The 24,159-nt window shown below is 35.4% G+C and overlaps 1 protein-coding gene and 1 long non-coding RNA gene across 2 annotated transcripts; both read left to right on the top strand.

The window, feature by feature from the left end:
* Nucleotides 1-349: 349 nt before the first annotated feature.
* Nucleotides 350-23,396, top strand: LOC127835534 (uncharacterized). Its single transcript, XM_052361970.1, has 15 exons — nucleotides 350-396; nucleotides 596-745; nucleotides 1,730-1,897; nucleotides 2,919-3,109; nucleotides 3,684-3,755; nucleotides 4,435-4,504; nucleotides 6,003-6,128; nucleotides 13,987-14,069; nucleotides 15,382-15,541; nucleotides 17,240-17,298; nucleotides 18,148-18,248; nucleotides 19,014-19,105; nucleotides 19,984-20,052; nucleotides 20,822-20,966; nucleotides 22,576-23,396. The coding sequence occupies exons 1-15, from the start codon at nucleotides 370-372 to the stop codon at nucleotides 22,650-22,652; spliced, it is 1,590 nt and encodes a 529-aa protein (XP_052217930.1). The 5' UTR covers nucleotides 350-369; the 3' UTR covers nucleotides 22,653-23,396.
* LOC127834298 (uncharacterized) lies at nucleotides 8,131-11,663 on the top strand. The gene is made up of 4 exons (XR_008027868.1): nucleotides 8,131-8,228; nucleotides 8,580-8,644; nucleotides 9,846-9,887; nucleotides 10,302-11,663. It is a non-coding gene; the product is annotated as an uncharacterized LOC127834298 (long non-coding RNA).
* Nucleotides 23,397-24,159: the final 763 nt, after the last annotated feature.

Consider the following 24,159-nt stretch of genomic DNA (forward strand, 5'->3'; position numbering starts at 1 on the left):
TCGGTTTGGAGAAATTTTGCCGACTATATACATCATAAAACAAGAAGCACACTGACCTTGTTATACAAACGAGAAAGAAATTGAATGGCTTAATATCACATTAACAAATCTATAGGACAATAGCATTTATGTCGTTGCGCTCCGATTGTTAACAATAAACATAAAATTGTCCGGTCACACCATGAAAACGACTATCAGTAAAATAATAATAATAATAATAATAATAATAATAATAATAATAATAATAATAAGATGATGATGATGATGATGATGATGATGATGGTGATGATGATGATGATGATGATGAGTATGATTATTAGTAGTAGTATCTGCTGATGGTTTCAGAAAGGCGACCATTTTGGTGCCAACATGGGCGATCTTTCAAAGGAGAATCTGGTAAGAAAATACGCCATAAATATCGTTATAAATGTGTACTGGTTCAATTGTAAATAGTTAATGGCAAATTACGCACTTAATCTTATTACTTTTTCAATATCAACAATTTTTGAAATAAGAAAAATACATATGCATCATTTTCATTTTTCCTCATACGACGCCTTATGTTGTCATGTGGACCATTGTGTCTACTCCATAGCGTCTCAACCGGATGACGAAATTCGTGTTCACGTGCACGCATCTCACGGAGCTGCGGAACGCCATTCTTGACCTGTTCGAACTCTTCGACGATATTCTCACCAACCCAATCAACACCTACTCCGACCTCATGGACCGGGTCAACCGAGTAGTAAGTTCCAATGACATATATCTCGAGTTGTATACACTGCAATCGCAGGTACAATCTTTCAGTTATAAAAGAATCATTACCGTATTTTCTCTTGTATAGCGCGCCCCAATGTATAGCGCCCCCATGTATAGCGCACATGCGATTTTTAAAAGGCAAACTGGAGAAAAAAGAATTTGAAGACCAAAAAACCTGAAAATCGGGCCGAAAATGGCCGCTATTATGATATTGCGCCATCATTTAATCTGAGTTTTTCGAGCGCTATTTTTTTGTATATGACCTTTTTGACAACGAGGCTTAATGCAGGTGCGTAAAGTACCGTCACTCCCCAAATAGTCCGCAATGACTTATCATCTATGACATTTCCGCTTAATGGAATTTTTCAATAAAAGGAAGTCTCTTCTAAATGAAAATTCTGTCTGTGCGGACTTCACATTATAATCTGAGACCACACTTTAAACAACCTTTTTCCGAAAGTGTGGTTCGTTTAATGAAAATCTGTACACATTGGTAGAAAAATAGTCATTTAAATTATAGTTAAGAGTAAAAAACCTGATAACAACCATACATGCTATCAATTGAATTTGCAATATCGTCTCCTGTTTCGTGATGCTGATTGGATTTGCCAGACGCCCTGCTCGGAACCGGCCAAATCTCAAATCTCTGTATCACTTACGGCTTGTTTTTAGTTGTAAGCCCATCAATACGCATGTTATATACCGGAGGAGTCCATGGAGCTGATGTACATTTATGCGACCATTTCCTGGGACTTTGCTGTTTGTTATAAAGAATTGTTCGAAGATTTCATACTGTAGCTGTACTATTTATCTTTTAAAGAGTATTTGATACAGTATTGTCGTATATGATGTATTACTTATATATCTCATTTACACGTTCCGAGACCTACATACATTTTAATTTTTGCTAAACTCATCGAAAATAAGAAAATCCTAACGGATATTGACCATGTCAATCGCCATTTTTCAGCGGGAAGGTCGTCTAGCCAACGTGCGCAGTAAATATCTTCTGAATGATGAGGCTGGGTACCACGAAGGCAAATTTACCGATAACGAGACTGTCAGTGTCGTGAAAATCCTCCTCGACTTTGTGGCAATGATGGACAACTGTGTAGCAGCAATAGTCGGCAAAGTTGAAGTGAGCACTTTTTTTTTCTAAAACACGTTTTTATTAAAGAATGAACAGGCTAATCAGGGACGATACATTCCGTTTTTATGATATTTTTTCATTTAAAGAAAGTCTCTTCTTCACAAAAATCTAGTTTAGGCGGAAAGTGTCGTCCCTGATTGGCCTGTGCGGACTGGACATGCTAACCTCGGACGACAATTTACGCACATGCATTAAACCCCCTTTTCACAGAGCACGGCTCAAATGTAAAACCGTTTCCTTAACTCAAAGGTCAAGGTAACATTTCGAAGTCAAGGTCAATGTGGCCATAAAACAGCTTTTTCGGGCGGTTTCTTTCTCATTCACAATGCAATTATAAATCGATTCATCACAAATGTTGTCCCTGTAAAGACTGATTTCCATGTGTAACAACCGTCCCTCTATCATAGGTCAAGGTCACGTATACAAGTTTACATTATATATTTGTGTTTTAAACGGCACTTTCAGGCTGTGACTTTATCATTCATCAAGACAATTTAAAATAAATAAAGCTTAAGTGCCAGCCATGTGGATAAGTTGTGTCATCCATTTGGCAAAGGTGAAGGCCAATCAAAATCACAGGTCAAACATTTACATGGTTCAACGTGTAAATTTATTATGTTTTATTTACAATCGGCTCGACATGTTTCCGACAGTTATCTTGCTAGTAGTAAAGTATCAGTGAATGGTACCTTAAACATGGTAAACTGACATAATTTATAAAGCAAAAATCCCAGCAAACAAAAAACTACACTTTATGTCGTCACTTAACTAGACCCATACATAAACCAACTTAATAGTGTTGGCCGTGGCGTAGAGGATACGGTCCGCCTAGCGACCGCGAGGTCGTGGGTTCGATTCCCACTGTGGGGGAGTTCTTTACACCTTCCCCTAAGACACTAATTACTGGTTCTACACAGGAACAGGACTCAAACGCGTTACAATAAGGAATTTGTTTTCGATGCAATCGAGCTTAAAATAACTAAACTAATAGTGTTTGCTATATTCCCAGGACTACAACGAAGGAACCAGCCTGCTGGAGGGGAAGATCCGTTCGCTCGAGGACCGGCTGAAGACGACCGAGCAGCTGTTAGAGAACAGTCACGTGGTCCACAAGGAGCGGCATGCAGAGATCACCGCCCTCGTGGACCGGAACCAGCAGCTTCTAAAGCAGATCGCGGAGAAAAACGAAAGGATACGATTGTGAGAATTTTCTTCGAATATTTTATACTTCTTGACTACTTATTTCTCGTCGTCATCATCATCATCATCATCATCATCATCATCATCATCATCATCATCATCATCATCATCTTCTTCTTCTTCTTCTTCTTCATCATCATCTTCTTCTTCTTCTTCTTCTTCATCATTATCATCATCATCATCATCATCATCATCATCATCATCATCATCATCATCATCATCATCATCATCATCATCATCATTAGCATCATCATTGTAATCGTCATCGTCGTCGTCGTCATTATCATCATCAACATCATGATCACCATCATCATTATCATCATCAACAACATTAATAACAACAATAACAACAACAACTACATTGTCATCAAAATTGTCGTCGTCCTCGTCGACATTCCCATCATCATCAATTTCATCATCATCAGCATCACTATCATCAATATCATCAGCATATAAATATTTAACGAAAACAACATCAGTACCATTTAAGTAATTCTGTCAGATTTTAAGACTCTAAACACAATTACAATTAAATACAAGTCAATATATAAAAAATCGTTTCGTTTGTTTTCAGATTAGAGAAGTCTGAACGTGTCTCGCGCTGGGAGGAGGAAAAGAAAATATTATTGAAGCAGTCTGCTGCTAGGTAGCTACTTACCTGAATAATGATTGAAAGAAAATATTACTGAAACCGTCTGCTACGAGGTAGCTACTTACCTGAATAATAATTGAAATAAATTATTACTGAAACAGTCTGCTGCGAGGGAGCTAATTACATGAATAGTAATTGAAAGAAATTATTACTGAAACAGTCTGCTGCGAGGTAGCTACTTACCTGAATAATAATTGAAAGAAATATGTGTCTTTAAAAGTATTCAATTCAACTGTTGTTCATTGTTCTTTGAAAGCGTGTTATGACTATTTGTCGTTGTTTTATAACATTTATTTTCTAATATGTAGTATGCATTTGGGACATGCATAGTTTAATATATGTCGCTGTTAAAACGTATTTTAACAACTCTTTACGTACGTTGGCCGAGTAGAATTTATTTCACGTTGAATTATTATTGCCCATCGATTGAAAAGTGTTCAACTAGTTTTTGTGTCTACTAAGTACTATATTGTCTGGAGTTGCCTGCCCATCACACAACGTAACAGCGTAAATAATTTCGAGAACCAGACATTTTACAGCGTAGAATGAAATAATACAATTCCTGGACCAAATAAATAATATTATAATATGTAATGTATCTGTTCTTATTGCAGAACTTAAAGGTATTTAATATATTAAGAATGTGCATGAACACCTTGTTTTCTGATTACAGAATAGATGAACTCGAAAAGGAAGTTGAACATTTAAAGAGAAGCCTCGATCTGCATAAAAATATAGCGTCTGTAAGTCACATATCAGAGTAGGCTTGGGCTCTCGTATCTGTGAAAATGAATAGCCTGCAAACATTTTAAATACACTCATTTTTTAGTTCTCCATAGCATAGAACGCTTTAAAAATATATTTGAGACGCGCTCTGTGCAAATAAGGTTTAATGTATGTGCGTAAAGTGTCATCCAAGATTAGCCTGTGCAGTTCGCACAGGCTAACTAGGGACGACACTCTCAGCATAACCTTGATTTTTGCTAAGAAGATACTTTCTTGAACCGATAAATATTATGAAAGCGGCAAATGTCTTCCATGATAAGCCTGTGCGCACAGGCTAATCTGGAACGACACTTTACATACATGCATTGAACCCCATTGTCACAGAGCGCGGCTCATTTTGTTTTTATCAAATTTTGCTTTAGCATACAGTAAGGTTTTTTACTCACATACATGATAGTCATCCCTGACCAGGCGATGAAAATGGAGCATAGGCAGCATTATGTTTTAAATGACAGCCATAGGCAATTGAGCACGTTCGATATTAAAGTACAAATAGCCTGTCTTTGCATACACTTGGCAAAATATATATTAAATATTGACTAGTTGGTTTGTCCGCCCACTGCACATATACTACACAGCTGATAGATAGATATATTGTGTGTTGCAAACGGACATATCAATCATATTTATGTGATTAAGACTTACGTACATACTTCATATTTCGATCTACATGTTATGTTTCTTAGTATTGCATTACATGCAAAAAATATATTATTGATCTACAGGAACACATAAGTTATTGCGATTTTTTAGCATTTCACCCTTAAACGCAAATACATTTTCGTTAATATATCATAAAAAGTACATCGCTTTGAAAGTGATAATTTTCCAATCACAATACGCATTTTATATGATGTCATTTTATATTTTAACTTACACGGCTGTTTAGTCCGTAGTGCGTTATAGCGTATGCACAGCATATGCATATAAAGTTAAATTTGTTAAGGTTTATGTATCTTTATATATCGTAATCGATATTTTATTTAGGTGGCAGAAAGCTCTCTAAGGCGACGAAAATGAAGAAATGTAGAAAAAAACTCGTATGTTTCAATATGAAGACAATGGCAATTGAACATGATCTAAGATATATATGAGTATACATATACAATGCTCAACATTAAAAACAGCAATATGTGTTTTAATGAATTTATGGTCAATTGAACATCGTCTTAATTATGTGAGCCTCGCGCAGGGAAAACAGAGCTTAATACAATTGCGTAAAGTGTCGTCTGATATTAGCCTGTGCAGTCCACACATATTAATCAGGGACGACACTTCCCGTCTATGTTTAATTTTCGTTTTGAGAAAACTTCCTTTAAACACAAAATATCCATATAAACGGAAAGTGTAGTCCTTGATTAGCCTGTGCGGACTGCACAGGCTAATCGTGGACGACACTCGACGCACAAGCCTTAAGCTCCGTATTAAATCTGTCGTTGATACCTCTCTATTAAGACGACGGATACATCATATAAGGCGATGAAGCTGAAGAACCAGCTGATGACAGAAAAGGGGAACAGCGAGGACCAGACGCACAATCTCACCAGAGAGCTTGGCCAACAGAACTTCATGCAGGACAAGGTACGACTGAGAACAATGCAACCTTCGAGCCTCGTTGTGGGAAAAACGGGCTGAAAGCATAGTCATTGATTGGTTGATTGATTGATTGAATGATCGATTGATTGATCGATTGATTGATTGATTGATTGATTGATTGATTGATTGATTGATTGATTGATTGATTGATTGATTGATTCATTGATTGATTGATTGATTGATTGATTGATTGATTGATTGATTGATTGATTGATTGATTGATTGATTGATTGATTGATTGATTGATTGATTGATTGATTGATTGCATTATAGAAGTGAGAATCACATTAAATACATCGTCGCTTAAAATTACAACTTAAAATTGATAGAACCTCGTAACATGTTGCAATATTGTGTTTACATTGTGAGGGTGAACCAACAGATGTCTTTTTCACAATTAAGATTGCAAACAATTGCAACAGGTTTTGAAGAGAAATGGATAAATTCGATAAAATGTGCAATTGTAATTCAATTAATTATTGATTGAAAAACCTACAATTTTCGAATATACTAAGTTTTCTTGCATGTAAGCAGACAAGTAACAATTCTTTAAAGGTCATAATTAATCGATGAAACACAGTGGAATCTAAAGAAGGAACAACGCATAATGAGCTTTTCGGGTCGCCATTTGAAAGATTTGAAAATTGTTTGCAACTCCCTTTGAATAACAGTTTTACCGCAAATAAGCGGATTAAGCAACCCATGTAATTACTGTTAATACCACAGTAAAGATTAAATTCATCTAAGCTTTTATTTACTATGAGTGTCTGAATTGCATTGATTTCCTTACCACTTCACATGGATACACTTTCCACAATAATACTTCTTTATAATAATAAAATATGTGAGTTGCAATTTTTCCAAAATGCTTGCATTATCAAACTCTGTGTCGCATTTATTTCAAAGAAAAACTACGTTGCAAGTACATGTATGTACCGATCCAAATGTACATGTTTGAGCTTGATGTAAAGGGGAATATTATGATGTGAAATAACAAATATCGTTGAATTGGAGCGGCTTGCGTCATTATAAACAGAACGCAAACAACAATTGCATACTGAATCAGTAAATTAACATAAACATTATATCAGATAATGAAACTTCAGATAATCTATGAGGATATAAATTCTTGCTCTTATCTGCTATATTTAGAACAGAACACCAACTATAAATATAACATGATCGAAAGCGGAATCACCGCCTTGGAACGGTCAATGCAAAAATGGGGGTTTAAACCGGTTTGAGTGCTTTACGAAGCACACACTCACCCCAGAACTTGATTTAAAGGGGCCTTTTCACAGATTTTGGCATTTTTTTTAACTTATTCATTAAATGCTTTATATTGATAAATGTAAACATTGGATCGTAAAAGCTCCAGTAAAAAATCAAGAATAAAATAAAAAAAAAAAAGAACGTTGCCCGGAGCAGGTTTCGAACCAGTGACCCCTGGAGCCGTATTCATCAATAATAAACTCAAACTTGGACTCAAACTCAGACTTTGACTCAGGCTTAGACTTACTAAAGACAGACTCAGGATTCGTATTCACGAACGCATTTGGAAATAGACTTCAATAAGATTGTGTTTTTTTAATGACGTCACGACTAAGCGAACTCTCTAGTAGGGAAAACGCGCCAAATAGTGTCAAAAATAGTAGCGGACATGTTTGCTATAACTTATTGAATGGAGTGTTTGGCAGTTGAAGACAGCGAAACGAAGCGCCAGCAGGTCCAGATTGGTCCGAGCCAGAGATTGTTTTTAATGCGCTGGTTCGGGACCGCTGGAACCTTCTATCCGCGAGTATAAGGGGATCGGAGCCGAAAAGATATTGGTTATTCGAAGAAAAAAATGGGACGAGGTGGCGAGTAGAATATCAATGTAAGTTACATGTTATTATCGTATCTGCCTTATAGTTGTAATATTTTATTTAATAGCTTACTTTTTGATTTGCTACCGATGTCGTTTTTACTAGCGCCGAATAATGCACTATGTAAACAAGGGGCATAACCACTCAGCAAATTGTACTTACGGATTTCGGATGTGATTGTGGAATGTGTTTTAGTTTCAAACATTTGTTATAATTTATGGTACGGTTGCACGTTCTTTGTTTCCAAAATTTGCACAAGTGAATTGTTATTTAAGTATTAATAATGAATATTTGTGGTTTCACGGATAAGTTTACCATTTAAGGAGGTCTATTGTTTTAGTTTTCATCTCGTACCCTGTTAGATTCGTACCCATGTGTGTTTTATTCGTATCTGATTACAATCTGCACATTTCCAAACGAACTTTTCATTTACTACACGTTTACATTGATAACAATTACTCTGTATGTCGTTTATATTAAACTAATCGACAGTTATGATGGCAAACATGAAATGTAATGTGTTTCATAAATACCGCTATACATCATACAATTGTTTTTATTAAACTTTCAGAAAATTTGGGGTCGCAAAAACTGGTGAACAGTGCCAGAAGAAGAACCAAAATTCCAAGGCTCGGTGTAAGTTAATTACTTTTTTTGTTATGCTTTCATTTAATTAATTTTGTTGAAAAACTATAATCAATTGCAATTAGTTTGTTTCAATATTACTACATGTCGAACCTAATATGTGTTTTCTATGTGATATAATCACAATACCTACTTACTTATATTGTTTAAATTTGTAAAAAAGCTTATGAGCATTTTCATTGGTTAATGTATGTTATATGATACTGTATTATTTTGCTGAAATGGTGCTAGAATATATACAGCTACGTCACGCATTGAAAACAATTTTCAGTTTTTTTCGTTAAATTGAACTTAATAATAATTGTTTAAATGCGTAATTTAATTAGTGTTATAAAAAAGATCTGACACTTGTCAATTCATATGATTATTGATTAAACTCATCAAGGAAATATGTAGGTAAGCTCACCAAAGGTGCACTAAATAACAATATTCATGAACTCGTTCACAGAAATATGGTATGAAATGGCAACTTTTATCAGAGTCTTTGTTTGTTGTAAATATAGCAGGGTTTGGTATAAGGACAATTAAAATAAAACATTAAGATCATTAATTTAGATCGGCTAATGAAGTTTGTGCATTTAAGGAAGTATTTCTATTCCTTTTTGTTAGATACTTTAAATCTCTTGACTATTTCAATTTTGTTGTTGAGTTCATTTATTCAAGGAATGAGTGCAAATACAGACATTGTATTTCTTGGTAATCAACTAATTATTATTATTAATGAGCATAAGTGTATGTGCGTAAGTGTTTTACAAAGTTATATGTTTGAATTAATTTTTGCGTTTAATTTTTGAAGCTTCTTCATATGCGTTACAAAGCAGTGAGCGTGCCACAACAGCCAGCAGTGAAAAACATATGGTAAATAAATAGATTATCATTTATATGCAAACCATTAACCATATGTATAGAACATTGAAAATGCAAACCATATGACTTATATTGTATGCATCACATTCAACATAGTATACAATATAATAGAAATTCACCCTTATATAAACACAAAATAAAAGAAAAAAACATGCATTAAATTAACATTAAACATTGTGTTTGAAAGTTAACACTGGGATTATTATACATTAACTTAAGTATAGTATATTAACATTAGTTGTCAATTTTATTGCATTGAAAACATCACTGGATTAAATTAATTTAGATTTTTTAAGTGACACTATATTTTTTCATGTGATTTCAGAGTGTACCAGTCATGAAAGTAGAGGCATTAAGTGTAAAGAATGTAAGTTTTGGATATCTTTAAATTTAGATTTCAAATTGTCTGGAACAAATCTTGAAAATTAAATATTAATAAATTTAACACTTAGATAGCTCTAATTGAAGGTATTGCAGTGCATACAATTAATTTAGAGTTAATAATTAACTTGCATGGATGGAATTCCAGTTCTTAGAACTATACTGACAATACCATTTGACAAAGCAAGTACTGTATAATGTTATTATGTAATATGCAACAAAAGTCATGCATTTGTTGAAACATAATAAGCATCAAATATGTTAAAACATAGTACCAATGCATAGTACCAATGCATACATAGATTATGTGATATATATGTATTAATTTTTTAACCTTTGAAGATCATAATATGAGAACAAGTCCATTTATACAAATCACACTTTTTATCCATTTTTGCAGCGCTCACAAAGAAGAACGACAAGAGATCACAAGCCGATACCTTAACAAAACTTACAGAGAAACAGATGGGAAATAACTAAGAAAAATTAGAATAAGAAATAAAAAAGTTGACTGTAGAAATTGAAATAATACATTTGGAGAAAAAGATGTGTTTAGTGTCCATACGTGACCAAGTGCTATAACTCTGACATGTAATATACTAGTAGTAGATTTATTCGCCTTTTTGTAATTAAAAGGATCTTATTATTTTTTGTGCAACTACTTCATAACTCTATTATTTCTAAAATAGATAGTCTATATTAGAAATAATAGTTATGGGGCAGTTGCACACAAAATAATAAGATTTTTTTTTAATTCAAAAAGGGGCATACTATTATTTCTATGATAAAAATATGATTCTATCCCTTTTTGTACTTTTAAAATTTCAGTCAATATTTGTGTGCTTTAAGAAATGTAGGTTAAATATTACATTGGTCATTGTATTATGTTACTGACATATAAAATACATTCTACATTCAAAGAGGAATATTAGTTGAATTAGTTGTCTTGGGACACTTCTTGATATTATTTGCTTACAAGATATCCATCATTGATAATAATAAAATTCTTCATTCAATTAACTGAATGAAATTCCAGAATAATGGTAGATACAGTTATGTGAATTTGAAATTAGACATCAACAAATCCTGGCATCATGCTTTCGCCCTGGCCAACTGGCAGTGAACTTGAGTGAAGCTCGTTATTCTGTAGCTGGCATCATACACAGCCTGTAAACATAAAACATGTTATATTACACTAACAAAATAAGACATATTTTTGTAATTTTTTTCTTAGGTATTTGATAAAATGCTGATAAAATGTTTCTTATTTTGCTAATGGCAAACTGTTAAAATTAACATACAGTTGTTTCATTAAATATTTGTGTTTAAAATAAAGTTGTATCAAATAAAAAGGATTGCATTTAGACTTGCACATAACTGACTGTTAAGCCATACCTGAACGTTGATGGTGGGAACGCCCTTTCGCCCTATGTAGCCTTCTACATGGTTTACTGGCTTCTTGATATGCACATGCGTCCAATCGATGCACCCCAAAGTACTTGTAAAACCTGAAAGTTGATCATTTAAAATTGACCCATTTTTTGGAAAAATTACAATATTAATAAGTAAATAGATATTGATATAAATGGATTATGATCGGTGCATTTATGTGCATTATATTGAATGAAAGTTCTGCCTTATGTCAGAAGTGATGCAATATGCTGATGTGTCTTAACTTGATAATCAAATTTAATGTCATCGTTTTACTATTGATTGAAAATGCAATAATATGTGCATTTGAGAATAAAATATTATTCCTGTTGTTGAGTGTTTTATTAATTTACAAATAAAGTGCATTACAACAATGCACTTGCCATCAACAAATGCATATTCTACAGCATTTGTCGCAAAAATACATTTTGTATTGGAACTCAATTACAACATAGACAGACACAAGGACAGATGCACATATGGATTCAGGTGTACCCTATATCTTCTTAACAGGGTGTATAATATACACATTAATTATAGCACCTTTTTTAAAATTAATAAACATTAATTAACATTACATTTAAGATCAAGAATTTAAAAATAACTAAATAATCGTCATAATTTATTTTGAAAATGTTGAGAAAAAAAAAGTCCCCGATGAAATTTCGAACCACCGACTAGTCGGTCAAATATAATTACGAGCACCGATGCGCTACCAACTGCGTCATGGCAGTGTAACTTTTTTCGGCATATACATATCTATAGGTAAATTCCTACATCTATAAATAGATTTGTAATAGTAATGAAATCAAAATTTATGCATAGTAAATGTCTTGTAAACGTTTTCTAATAGGTTTCCCTTTTTAGAGAATATCCATTATTATAGTTTATGATACATGCAAATTATATGTTATTACTTTTTCACTCAAACAACAAGTATTATCCATAAAATTAGTGCATGTTCACGTTCATTAAGTTTGGAGATTATTTTCACAAAAGACAACAAACAAACGCGGACAAATATGAATTTGACAGTTGTTTACAATAAATAAGAACAATTGCAAAATGCACACATCGCAAATGACTCACGTATCAGCGATCGCACCAAGTTCTTGTTTTGCACGAACGGCGTCGTACCAGCTGGAAATTTGACAACTTCAACTCTCTAGCTGTCAAAATATTATTGACCTGTGCACAGGTCTACATAGTTCTGGCTACCATAACTTTAAATGCCGCTTTTTTTATGATTTTTGCCACGTTGCTCGGGAAAGTACACACTGCCAGGGCGACCGGAACTTGCAGAATCCGCATCGTATTGCGGCTCAACTATTTCTTGCAAATATTGCAAAGAAATACGATTCCCGGTCGGGTTAAACGATACCGTTTGTAAAATTCAATATTCCTATAAATCTCCCAAGGGTTGGTACGATCTAGATACACTCTTTCAATAATAATATTATTATTACGCAAGGAGCTCGTGCGGCGGCCATTTTGTAAAGTAAACGCTCAAACGACGTTACGTCATGATTGTATAGCGTAAGTCTAAACATTGTAGACTTAGCATTTGAGACTTATCTTACTGAGTCTGAGTCTAAAACTAACCATTTTATGTTTCGTGAATTAAGTTTTGTAAGGCTGAGTCTGAGTCTGAGTCAGAAACTGGAGCTGAGTCTAAGATTTGAGACTTACGTACATTGGTGAATACGGCTCCTGGAGTCCTGCCAGAGTCCTGAAGTAAAAACGCTTTAACCTACTGAGCTATTCCGCCGGGTACACATGCTAGACGTATTTTATACGTTATATAAGCAATCTTCGTAGTTTCACAAAATTTAACGACAAAAACAGAACTCTCCAAATTATTCAATCGTTTCGCGTTGCAACGCTTTATAATTTTTAGGTTTTAAAATTGTCAAAAGATGCATATAATGGCTATATTAGAGCATGGTAAATGTTCAGTATTACTGTTTCCTCACAAATATCATAACCAAAACGAACATTTGCGAATCTGAAACAACTTTTTTCAATTTTGTCAATTTACCAAAGCGTGAAAAGATCCCTTTAAAACGATTGAAATCAATTTTCTAAAGCAGACAAACAATAAAATCACGAATGCCAAAAGCGACTTGTTAATCGATTATAAAAAGTCACCCATGTATACGAAACAATTAAACCTAGTCTGTTGCGCGTCATACGTTCATCGGAAGGTCAACGGTAAGGTCGTGGGACCGAGCTATGATAGGGTCATGTTTCTGTTCCGCTTCCTTTAGTGGCTGTACAGAGCGTGCATTCGATTTTAAGCCCAGGCCGCATGACTACAAAATATTGTTCAGTCTTGTGTCAGACGTAATCATAGTCATTTAACAAACGCAAATAGAAAATCACATACTACATGTATTATCCGTGGTCAATATATGAAGTCGAGACTGAGTTTAAGTTTGGAAACTTCCGTAATATTGCGGCAATATTTTTTTAGCAATTGAGCATTTGAAAACAAAATTGAAATTACGTCCATCTTGTGAACAAGTTTTTTGAACACCGCTATGTAATGTTGTGCCCTGTGTTCAAATTTATTGTGGGGTCGCCGTGGCAAACGGGTCTTCGGCTTCGATGCAATCTAGCTCAAATACATAGGTGTAAACTCCGTGTATTTTCAGGACATCATGTATTTAGAGAAGCAGCTATATGACCTTCAGACCTCCACTGTAGGCGTACTAGGCGGAATGAAGACCGATTTCCAGTGAGTAGTGTACACGTGTAAACTTTATTTGAGTCGCGTTCTGAGAAAACTGGGCTTAATGTACATGTATGTGCGTTAAGTGGTTCCGCATAAATTGGATTTTTGCTAAGAAGAGACTTCATTTAAACGAAAATGTCATAAAAGCGGAAAGTGTCGTCCCTGATAAGCCTGTGCGGACTGCATAGGCTAATCTGGAACGGCACTTTACGCACATGCATTATGCCTAATTTTATCTGAACACGACTCATTTACTTACAACTAGTTGAAAAAAAAAACGTTTTTGAGATTTGTGAAGACTATTTTTATTCGATCTATGATTGAAATACATCACATTCAACTATAGCCGGCAATTATGAAAACAATCATACTTACGCGTTTGTTTTATATCCCTTTGCATGCTGGGAAATTTGTCGTCTGCTAAAATGTCGTCTGCATAATGTCTAAAATTAGCATTTTCTTCGATTTTTTTCAAAGAATACTATCAGAACAGCAAACAGTTTGGATCCTGATGAGACGCCACGTTCTGGCCTTTAAAATCCGGTTCCCGCACTGAAAGGGATATACTGATCGTATTAATACTAATTCAAACATATCATAAAGATGTTTTTCGCAAATCATAGCAAGCTATTTCTACATTTTATTAAATAAAACCCAACCCAAATCGACCTAAGTTAAACAATCAAAATAATAACGTACCTCAAACACTTTATTAACAAAACATTAACATACAAATACTCCGCATGTTAAGGGTATTGGTTACTTTCCTAAACAAAATAAGCGATAGGTAACAATCGTTCCTTCATTAATACATACATTTGGAGATACAATACATATTTTGGTATTTTCTTTGTTAACAATATGATGCATTTGTATTTTAGATGATACGATATCTGCATATGGAATGTTTACGATATCTGCATATGGAATGTTTGGATACTAAGATGTTTGTTTGAAACAAAAGATACGCCTTTCTGTGTCATCGTATAACCGTATTTATTATATGCCTGCTTTATATTCCAAAAATACAAGTTGTATCCATCGGTAAAATACAACTGCACAGAAATAATTCACGTATTATGCTACTCGCTGATTTTCAAAAATTCTGTTTTACCACACTAGCCGGACTACTTTTAATGACGTCTCTTTGAATGCAGAAAATTATAAGAGCATTCTTGGTTAATTATGAAGGCTTTAACTCATTTTTTAACTTAAATGATTTTCTCGTGAGATACGTCATCACACAAGCCACGAGACTGATACAAACACATGGAACAATTGACTAGCGTTATATTCCGTATGTATTCCATTTAAGCCAACTAACCAAAAAGTTCATTGATCCTTCGGATGGTCACATCGATGAAGAATTCGTGAAACTGTCATCACGGATGGACAAAGTGCACAAGGCCATTGCAGAGAACAGTATAGACACTGTCAAACAAGTGCTGCCACCTCACTACAAGTTTACTGATGACGTGAGTGTGGTTACTAGTAAACATATGAACCGTGCTCTGTGAAAAAGGGAGTTTAATGCAAATATTTTGTATACGTTCCAAAAACGTCAAACACATGTTTCCACATCACTTAATCAACATTGACGTAGCAATTCCAAGTGTGTTTTTTGTTCCACAAGCGTCAAATAGGTTTTGCTAATTTAATTACTCAATATTGATGTGGTAAGTGTGAGTGAATTTGTGAAGTTCCTCAAACATCAAACAAGTGGTGAAATAAAAAGTAATCAATATGAAAGCAGAATTGTAGGATAAATTCTTTAAAGTTGCATAAAATACAAACAAGTGGTGCCACCTCACTTAACAAACAAGTGGCGCCACCTCACTTTTCAATCAAGTGGTGCCATCTCACTTTACAATTAAGTGGTGCCATCTCACTTTACAAACAAGTGGTACCACCTCACTTTACAAACAAGTGGTACCACCTCACTCAACAAACAAGTGGTGCCACCTCACTTTACAAACAAGTGGTGCCACCTCACTTTACAAACAAGTGGTGCTACCTTACTTTACAAACAAGTGGTGCCATTTTACTTTACAAACAAGTGGTGCCATCTTACTTTACAAACAAGTGTTGCCATCTTACTTTACAAACAAGTGGTGCTACCTTACTTTACAAACAAGTGTTGCCATCTTACTTTACAAACAAGTGGTGCCATCTTACTTTACAAACAAGTGGTGCCATCTTACTTTACAAACAAGTGGTGCCATCTTACTTTACAAACAAGTGGTGCTACCTTACTTTACAAACAAGTGTTGCCATCTTACTTTACAAACAAGTGGTGCCATCTTACTTTACAAACAAGTGGTGCTACCTTACTTTACAAACAAGTGTTGCCATCTTACTTTACAAACAAGTGGTGCCATCTTACTTTACAAACAAGTGGTGCCATCTTACTTTACAAACAAGTGGTGCCATCTTACTTTACAAACAAGTGGTGCTACCTTACTTTACAAACAAGTGTTGCCATCTTACTTTACAAACAAGTGGTGCCATCTTACTTTACAAACAAGTGGTGCCATCTTACTTTACAAACAAGTGGTGCTACCTTACTTTACAAACAAGTGTTGCCATCTTACTTTACAAACAAGTGGTGCCATCTTACTTTACAAACAAGTGGTGCCATCTTACTTTACAAACAAGTGTTGCCATCTTACTTTACAAACAAGTGGTGCTACCTTACTTTTCAAACAAGTGGTGCCATTTTACTTTACAAACAAGTGGTGCCATTTTACTTTACAAACAAGTGGTGCCATCTTACTTTACAAACAAGTGTTGCCATCTTACTTTACAAACAAGTGGTGCTACCTTACTTTACAAACAAGTGTTGCCATCTTACTTTACAAACAAGTGGTGCCATCTTACTTTACAAACAAGTGGTGCCATCTTACTTTACAAACAAGTGCTGCTACCTTAATTTGAATCAACAACTGTCAGTGTTGTTGTTGAAAGTCCACAAACGTCAAACGTACTGCTTCCACACTAAATGTATCATGGATACTTGAGTATAGGTGTTAAATTAGTCAATTTAATTGCTGGAGAGAAATACTTAAAAATACAGGGTTTTTATACAAATCCAGTCTTATCATTAAACATTCAAGATTTTTGTTGCATGCCTTTCTATTAAATGTGACAACACTATCAACCATATTTCATTTCAGGAGAATATAAAAGTCAAAAGAATACGCCGTTTATCAATGCCTGCTAAAATACCTCCCAGGTATGTATGATCGATATACATTTCACAAGAAGACCGTGCACTATTGAACGCATGCTACGATATACCTCCGAATTAGTTAATTGAATTACATGCAGATTGCAATCACACGCAAGGTCATCATGTTGGCTTCAAACACCAATTGTCTGTTAATAATTTCCATACAAACTCGAGTTTTTGAACGGACACACGTTTTTATTGTTTAGAAACAGCGACATTGACCTTGATACAGCTGATATCAAATGCATTCTGAAGCTATGTCTACATTAAGCTAAATTTTTAACATTTTAGTTCAGTACCGTATTCCAACTCAAGTTGTAAGCGGGTAGCGATTTATGTCACGTTTGATTGTATTTCAAGCTTGCTGCATGCAACCTTTCATCAAGATTGGTCCGCGTGAAGGTATTGATAACAAAACTAAGTTTGACGCCGACGCCCGATGGTAATAAGGCTCACAGTTGTCCCAAAGCATATGCACATGAATATAATCAACCTCTAAAAGACTAAAGGAAACAATGAAAAGGGATATATTAATCATATGAGTCGTGTTCTGAGAAAACTGGGCATAATGCACGTGCGTAAAGTGTCGTCCCAGATTAGCCTGTGCAGTCCGCACAGGCTAATCATGGACGACACTTTCCGCTTTTATGACATTTTTCGTTAAAATGAAGTCTCTTCTTAGCAAAAATCCAATTTAGGCGGAAAGTGTCGTGCCTGATTAGCCTGTGCGGACTGCAAAGGCTAATCTGGGACGACACTTTACGCACATGTATTATGCCCAGTTTTCTCAGAACGCGACTCATATTTATTATAATGAAATTAAATCTTACTTAGACCTTCTGTTTATTACAGAGTGCCCTCTCATTTGGATAACAGGAAACCCGTTCTATCGCCGATTCCCAGTTCCGGTGAGCACACGCCAATAGAAACCCGAGACCTTCATGACATCCCTGGTAAAGAATTACCTGTTTAACCCTTTCCCACCCAGAAGCAAAGTGAAAATGAATGGCTATGTGCAAACAGCATAAAACCAGAACAGCCTGCGAGTAACTCGCAGTCTGTTCAGGTTTTATGCTGTTTGCTGCTCATCAGTATCTAAGGGTTGGAAATGAAGCCTTAAAAATTTGAATCTATTAAGAAAGGTCTTAATTAAATTTAACTTTCTAAGGGACTACAAATGCGTCACAATACGTATCTAAGATTTACGTGGCCAAGCAAGTAACGTAATTGTGACGCTTCATTTCAATATACCTCATGTATAGGCGCACGTATTGTCAATATATTGCCGTGATTGCTGTAAAGAAGAACGTACGACAGCTTTGTAAATATTGTCGACAATCAGAACAATGTGTACATTTCATGTACGATATAAACAGGACATATCACCAGAAACGCCACAATTTGTTGTAGGTGTATTTATGCATTCATTTCGTTTCAGTTGATATTCTGCGACGTCGATCAAAAATGTTAAGTTTTACTGACGCGTGGCATACAGGAAATGACGCGGACTTGCGCATTGTTGAACTAGTTTATAGCATTCACATTTATTATGTACGTTTATTGTTTGCAATATTCTGTATGAAATCTTATATATGTATTGCCTTATCTTACTTGCCCAATATATTTCATGACTAACATTGAGGCATGTTTTCAAAGTTTTCTCTCAGGTGTATTGCAAACTAAACTCGTTCATACATATTAAAGTATTTTTCTTTCAGAATCTAAGAACCCTGTTTTGATAGATCCAAGTACCAAACGTCTTCACTCAATAAATCCGCTGAAGTACTTCCCATTCATGTCGCCAGCGTTTGTAAGTGTTGAGTAGTTTAATTATATGTTGATTTACATCTGATGTTTTTCTTTTCAATATATTTCTTTTTTATTGTTTTTATATATTTTCCTATATATATTTTTTCAGCTTCGAACTGATGAATCAGAATGTATGTAACGTGTTCTTTTTCCATTTATGAATCGTTGGTTACTTCTTTTATGCCTAGCGTAAAAAAGGCCTTTGCAAACAGCTCAGACCCAGATGAGACGCCGCATGACGCGGCGTCTCATCAGGGTCTGCGCTGTTTGCTTTAATGAGTATCTGTAAGAAATATTCTAAATATAGAAATAAATACACTAGACATCCCTAATTTTGGAAATATATTGATCCAATTTAGAAGGATGGAAGAGTCCACTAGGCATAAATGGGTAAATTGAGTCAGACGGACGGATGGACGTCCAAAGTTATTCCAGTACACCCCATTTCACATTGTATCAGCAGATATATAGATACTTAACCCATTTATGCCTAATGGACTCTCCCATCCTTCCAAATTGGATCAATATATTTCCAAAATTAAGGATGTCTAGTATATTTTTTTCTATATTTAGAATATTTCTTACAGAAATTCCTTTAAGCAAACAGCGCAGGTCCTGATGAGACGCCGCATCATGCGGCGTCTCATCTGGGTCTACTCAGTTTGCAAAGACCTTTTTTCAAGACGCTAGGCATAAATGGGTTAAACATTCAATATTTTGAAAATTATTATGATACATATGTATACTGCCAATTTAACAATAGCTGTCCTAAGACAGCGCCCTCGACTTTACTATTCTTCGCTATGATATGTTTTCGTTGGTAGTGGTGTTTTTTAGTCCCATGTTTAAATAAATATGGTAAAAAAATATTTTGTCTAGATCAAAGACCAGTACGAGAGATTTAAAGAATACGATGAAAATGGAGACGGTTCGTTAGATCTAGAAGAGGTAAATTGATTTATTGCATACGTTCGTTATGTTGTTTTCAACCATTAGCGTGTTTACATGTTAATTGTATTATCGAAATGATTTTACGTTCATAAAGACATTAATTAATGGTCATTTTACTCTAAAAGTATTTCACCTTTATACAACAAAACACAAAGGCAAACAATGTTATACATGAACAACGAAGATAGCGCAAACTGACATATGTGCAACGTTCGCATAATTGTAACGTACTCAGGTGAAGATAACGTACTTTGTCCGGTTATTGTTAACGCATTAAAGCATATTTTGGTGGGCAATTGTTTACAGATTCATTAAAATCTAAGATTACATATGCAACTCAGCAGTACAAAAATGTTTACAGATTCGTTGAAAGAATATTTAAAAAAATGCAACCTAGTTTAATAATTCAAATTAAATTTACGTACTAGTTCACAGCTTCATTTAAGAATAAGTAATTGTTTACACAATCGGATTTAATATTGGTCATGCTCTGTACAAAAAGGAATTTAAGGCATGTGCGTTATGTGTCGTCCCAGATTAGCCTGTGCAGTCCGCACAGGCTAATCAGGGACGACACTTTCCGCTTTGATGATATTTTTCGTTTCAAGAAAGTGTCTTCTATGCAAGAATCTAGTTTAGGCGGAAAGTGTCGTCCCTGATTAGCCTGTTTGGACTGCACAGGCTTATCTGGGACGACACTTTACGCACATGTATTTAACCCCATTTTCACAGAGCACGGCACATATACAACATTACTTGTTTACAGATGGTGCATTGCGTGAAGAAGCTGGGATTCCAGTTTAATGTGCACGAACTTCAGGAGGCCATGGAGGAGGTAGACAGGGATGGAAACAACAGCCTGGACTTTTTCGAGTACATGCTGATCATTGACGGCATCTACAGACGAAATGGTGCGTTTTGGTTCAAACCTCATATAATAATCCGCTTTCTTGGAAAACTGGACTAAATGTATGTGCAAAAAGTGTTGTCCCAAATTAGCCCGTGCAGTCCACACAGACTAATCAGGGACGACAATCTCCGCCTAAACTGGATTTTTGGTTAGTAGAGACTTCATTTGAACGAAAGAATTCCATAAAAGCGGAAAGTGTTAATGCTGATTAGAGCGGACTTCACAGGCTAATCTGGGACGACATTTTACGCACATGAATTAAGCCCAGTTTTCACAGAGCGGGGCCCTTAAATTATTATTTAACGCCGAACAGCTATATAATTGTCTGCTTTGATGCGTTCAAGTATATAGCGAACTATTTGGTTTGTTGACGAGTGGGTATCGTTTAAAATAAATCCCTTCCATGAGTACATACATGCTAGTATTACAGCAAGTTATATGTTTTTAACTCAACCAATTTACTTGTTAATGCCTATACATTTCAACACCAAACGCGAAGCTTAAGTTTTAAGTGTTATGTGCAAAATTGTCGGTTTACAATGCATCTTGACTTGCAGTATAAAAGAAATGCTGATGTTACTGTTCGACAGCCTTTTGTAGATCAAAATATATGATGAACAAATGTCGTTGTTCTATTAAATTTTTTAAAGAACATTGCGAATAAAGGACCGCTTTGTCGCATATATTATTCAGATAGTTGTTTAAACTTACGTTCAGAAAATTACTTTGAACGGGAGATAATGGCTTACATGTTTGTTCAAAACCAGTTTTAATTTCATACGGATACATTTGTATTATACATTTCTACAAGGGGTAGTTGTTTAAAATACATTTACTACTAAACGTTATTGTAAGAAGGGAAAATAGGATAAGACTTTGAAAGACAAATTAAATGTCACGAAAGTTTGATCAGGATTTTAAAGCAAGATTAAATTGTTTTATGACCTTCAAAATAGAGAATCTTTCACTAGACAATACGAAACAAATACATACATTTCATAGAGTAAAGTCTTAGAAAGCAGAATATTCCTCAAACCGTTTTATTCTAAATAATCTTTATTGTTGAGTTTAAGTTTAAACGTGACATCTCAAATCACACCATTCCCCACATAGAATAATGTACTCACGAATGAATAATAACATGCATCTATACATACTCAGAAGTAATATTTCCTCGTTCGTATTGTATTCTTTGAACTTGAAATTTATAATGGGTCGGTTTATACGGACACTGTCCTTGGGAACTTGATGTGTTTGTTGTTGGAAAACGCGATGTATGTATGAGGGAATATGATATGAGCCGCGCTATGAGAAAACGGGGCTTAATGCAAGTGCGTAAAGTGTCGTCCCAAATTAGCCTGTGCAGTCCGCACAGGCTAATCAGAGACGACATTTTCCGCTCTTATGGTATTTTTAGTTTCAAGGAAGTCCCTTCTTACGAAAAATCAAGTTAGGGTGGAAAGTGTCGTCCCTGATTAGCCTGTGCGGACTGCACATGCTAATATGGGACGACACTTTACGCACATGCATTATGCCCAGTTTTTCTCAGAACAAGGCTCAATTTATGACAAAGTGTGATGTTTATGAGAACATGTGATGTTTACTTTCAGGTCAAGCTGCGGTATTCAAGGAGGGATTTACGGAAGTTAAGAAGAAAAACATGTCCAAAACGTGTTCTATTCAGTAACAGACATGGTAAAGAAGCACGGTGCTACGTTTGTTGTTCACAATGTTAAGTTGCTTACAACCAGATCCGATCACACTTGTCCACACACATCCTTTAACCCATTTATGCCTAGTGGACTCTCATCCTTCTAAATTGTATCAATTTATTTCCAAAATTAGGGATGTCTAGTATATGCATTTCTATATTTAGAATATTTCTTACAGAAATTCCTGTAAGCAAACAGCGCAGACCCTGATAAGACGCCGCATCATGCGGCCTCTCATCTGGGTCTACGCTGTTTGCCAAGGCCTTTTTTTATAGACGCTAGGCATAAAAAGGTTAAATAGAAATTAACTGGTCAATGTAACGGTGTTGTATCCCGTACTATTGCTTAGATATTGTTCAGATAGTTTTTGTCTTTGACAATCACTAGCGCTTGTTGTATATAAGTGCGATAATCTATCATTAAAGATCAATCAGTTATCAGAGCGTTCCCCTATCACAATATCTGCATGTCGTTGTCACTCAGATTCCATGCATCGCATCGTTTAAAGTATAGCTCATAATCACAATGTTTAATTTTCATTTCAAATAACATTATTCAATATATTTGTCATAGCAATATTTACAGTTGAACTTCAAATCACAATGTTTAAACTGCCATTTCCATAAATATTGTTTAAAAATCTATGCCAATCAAAGTGTTTTACAAGTCATTAAACACAATTGTCAATATCAATCATTTTATAATTTTATAATTTTGTATTGCTTGCTTTGATAATAAAGATAAAAAGAAACTTCAGTTTTACCAGCAGGAGAGAAACATCTTTACATGATGCGGTCGTTTATTAACCCATTTATGCCTAGTGGACTCTCCCATCCTTCTAAATTGGATCAATTTATTTCCAAAATTGGGGATGTCTAGTATATTTATTTCTATATTAAAAATATTTCTTTTAGATATTCCTTTAAGCAAAAAGCGCAGACCCTGATGAGACGCCGCATCATGCGGCGTCTCATCTGGGTCTACGCTGTTTGCCAAGGCCTTTTTTCTAGACGCTAGGCATAAATGGGCTAATAGCAAGAAACTAATTGCAAAGCAAAGCGAGGTACTAAACACATGTACTCAAACAAGACACACACACGCACGCACGCACGCACGCACGCACGCACGCACGCACGCACGCACGCACGCACGCACGCACGCACGCACGCACGCACGCACGCACGCACGCACGCACGCACGCACGCACGCACGCACGCACGCACGCACACACACACACACACACACACACACACACACACACACACACACACACACACACACACACACACACACACACACACACACACACACACACACACACACACACACACACACACACACACACACACACATAACAAACCCGCATAAATAAACCGAGGTCACCGCCTAGGGACGGTCAATACAAAAGCATTGGGGGGGGGGGGGATGACGGTTTATAAGAAGATTCAAACCTTACCGTTGACCTAGAAATATTCACATCAA

This window comes from Dreissena polymorpha, chromosome 6, assembly GCF_020536995.1.
Source record: "Dreissena polymorpha isolate Duluth1 chromosome 6, UMN_Dpol_1.0, whole genome shotgun sequence".
Classification (NCBI taxonomy): Eukaryota; Metazoa; Mollusca; class Bivalvia; order Myida; family Dreissenidae; genus Dreissena; species Dreissena polymorpha.

Coding starts and splice junctions, on each gene's coding strand:
- LOC127835534 (XM_052361970.1), top strand. CDS start 370: ATGGGCGATCTTTCAAAGGAGAATCTG. Junction 6,129..13,986: donor AGAACTTCATGCAGGACAAG/GTACGACTGAGA, acceptor GTGTATTTTCAG/GACATCATGTATTTAGAGAA. Junction 17,299..18,147: donor CCTGCTAAAATACCTCCCAG/GTATGTATGATC, acceptor TGTTTATTACAG/AGTGCCCTCTCATTTGGATA.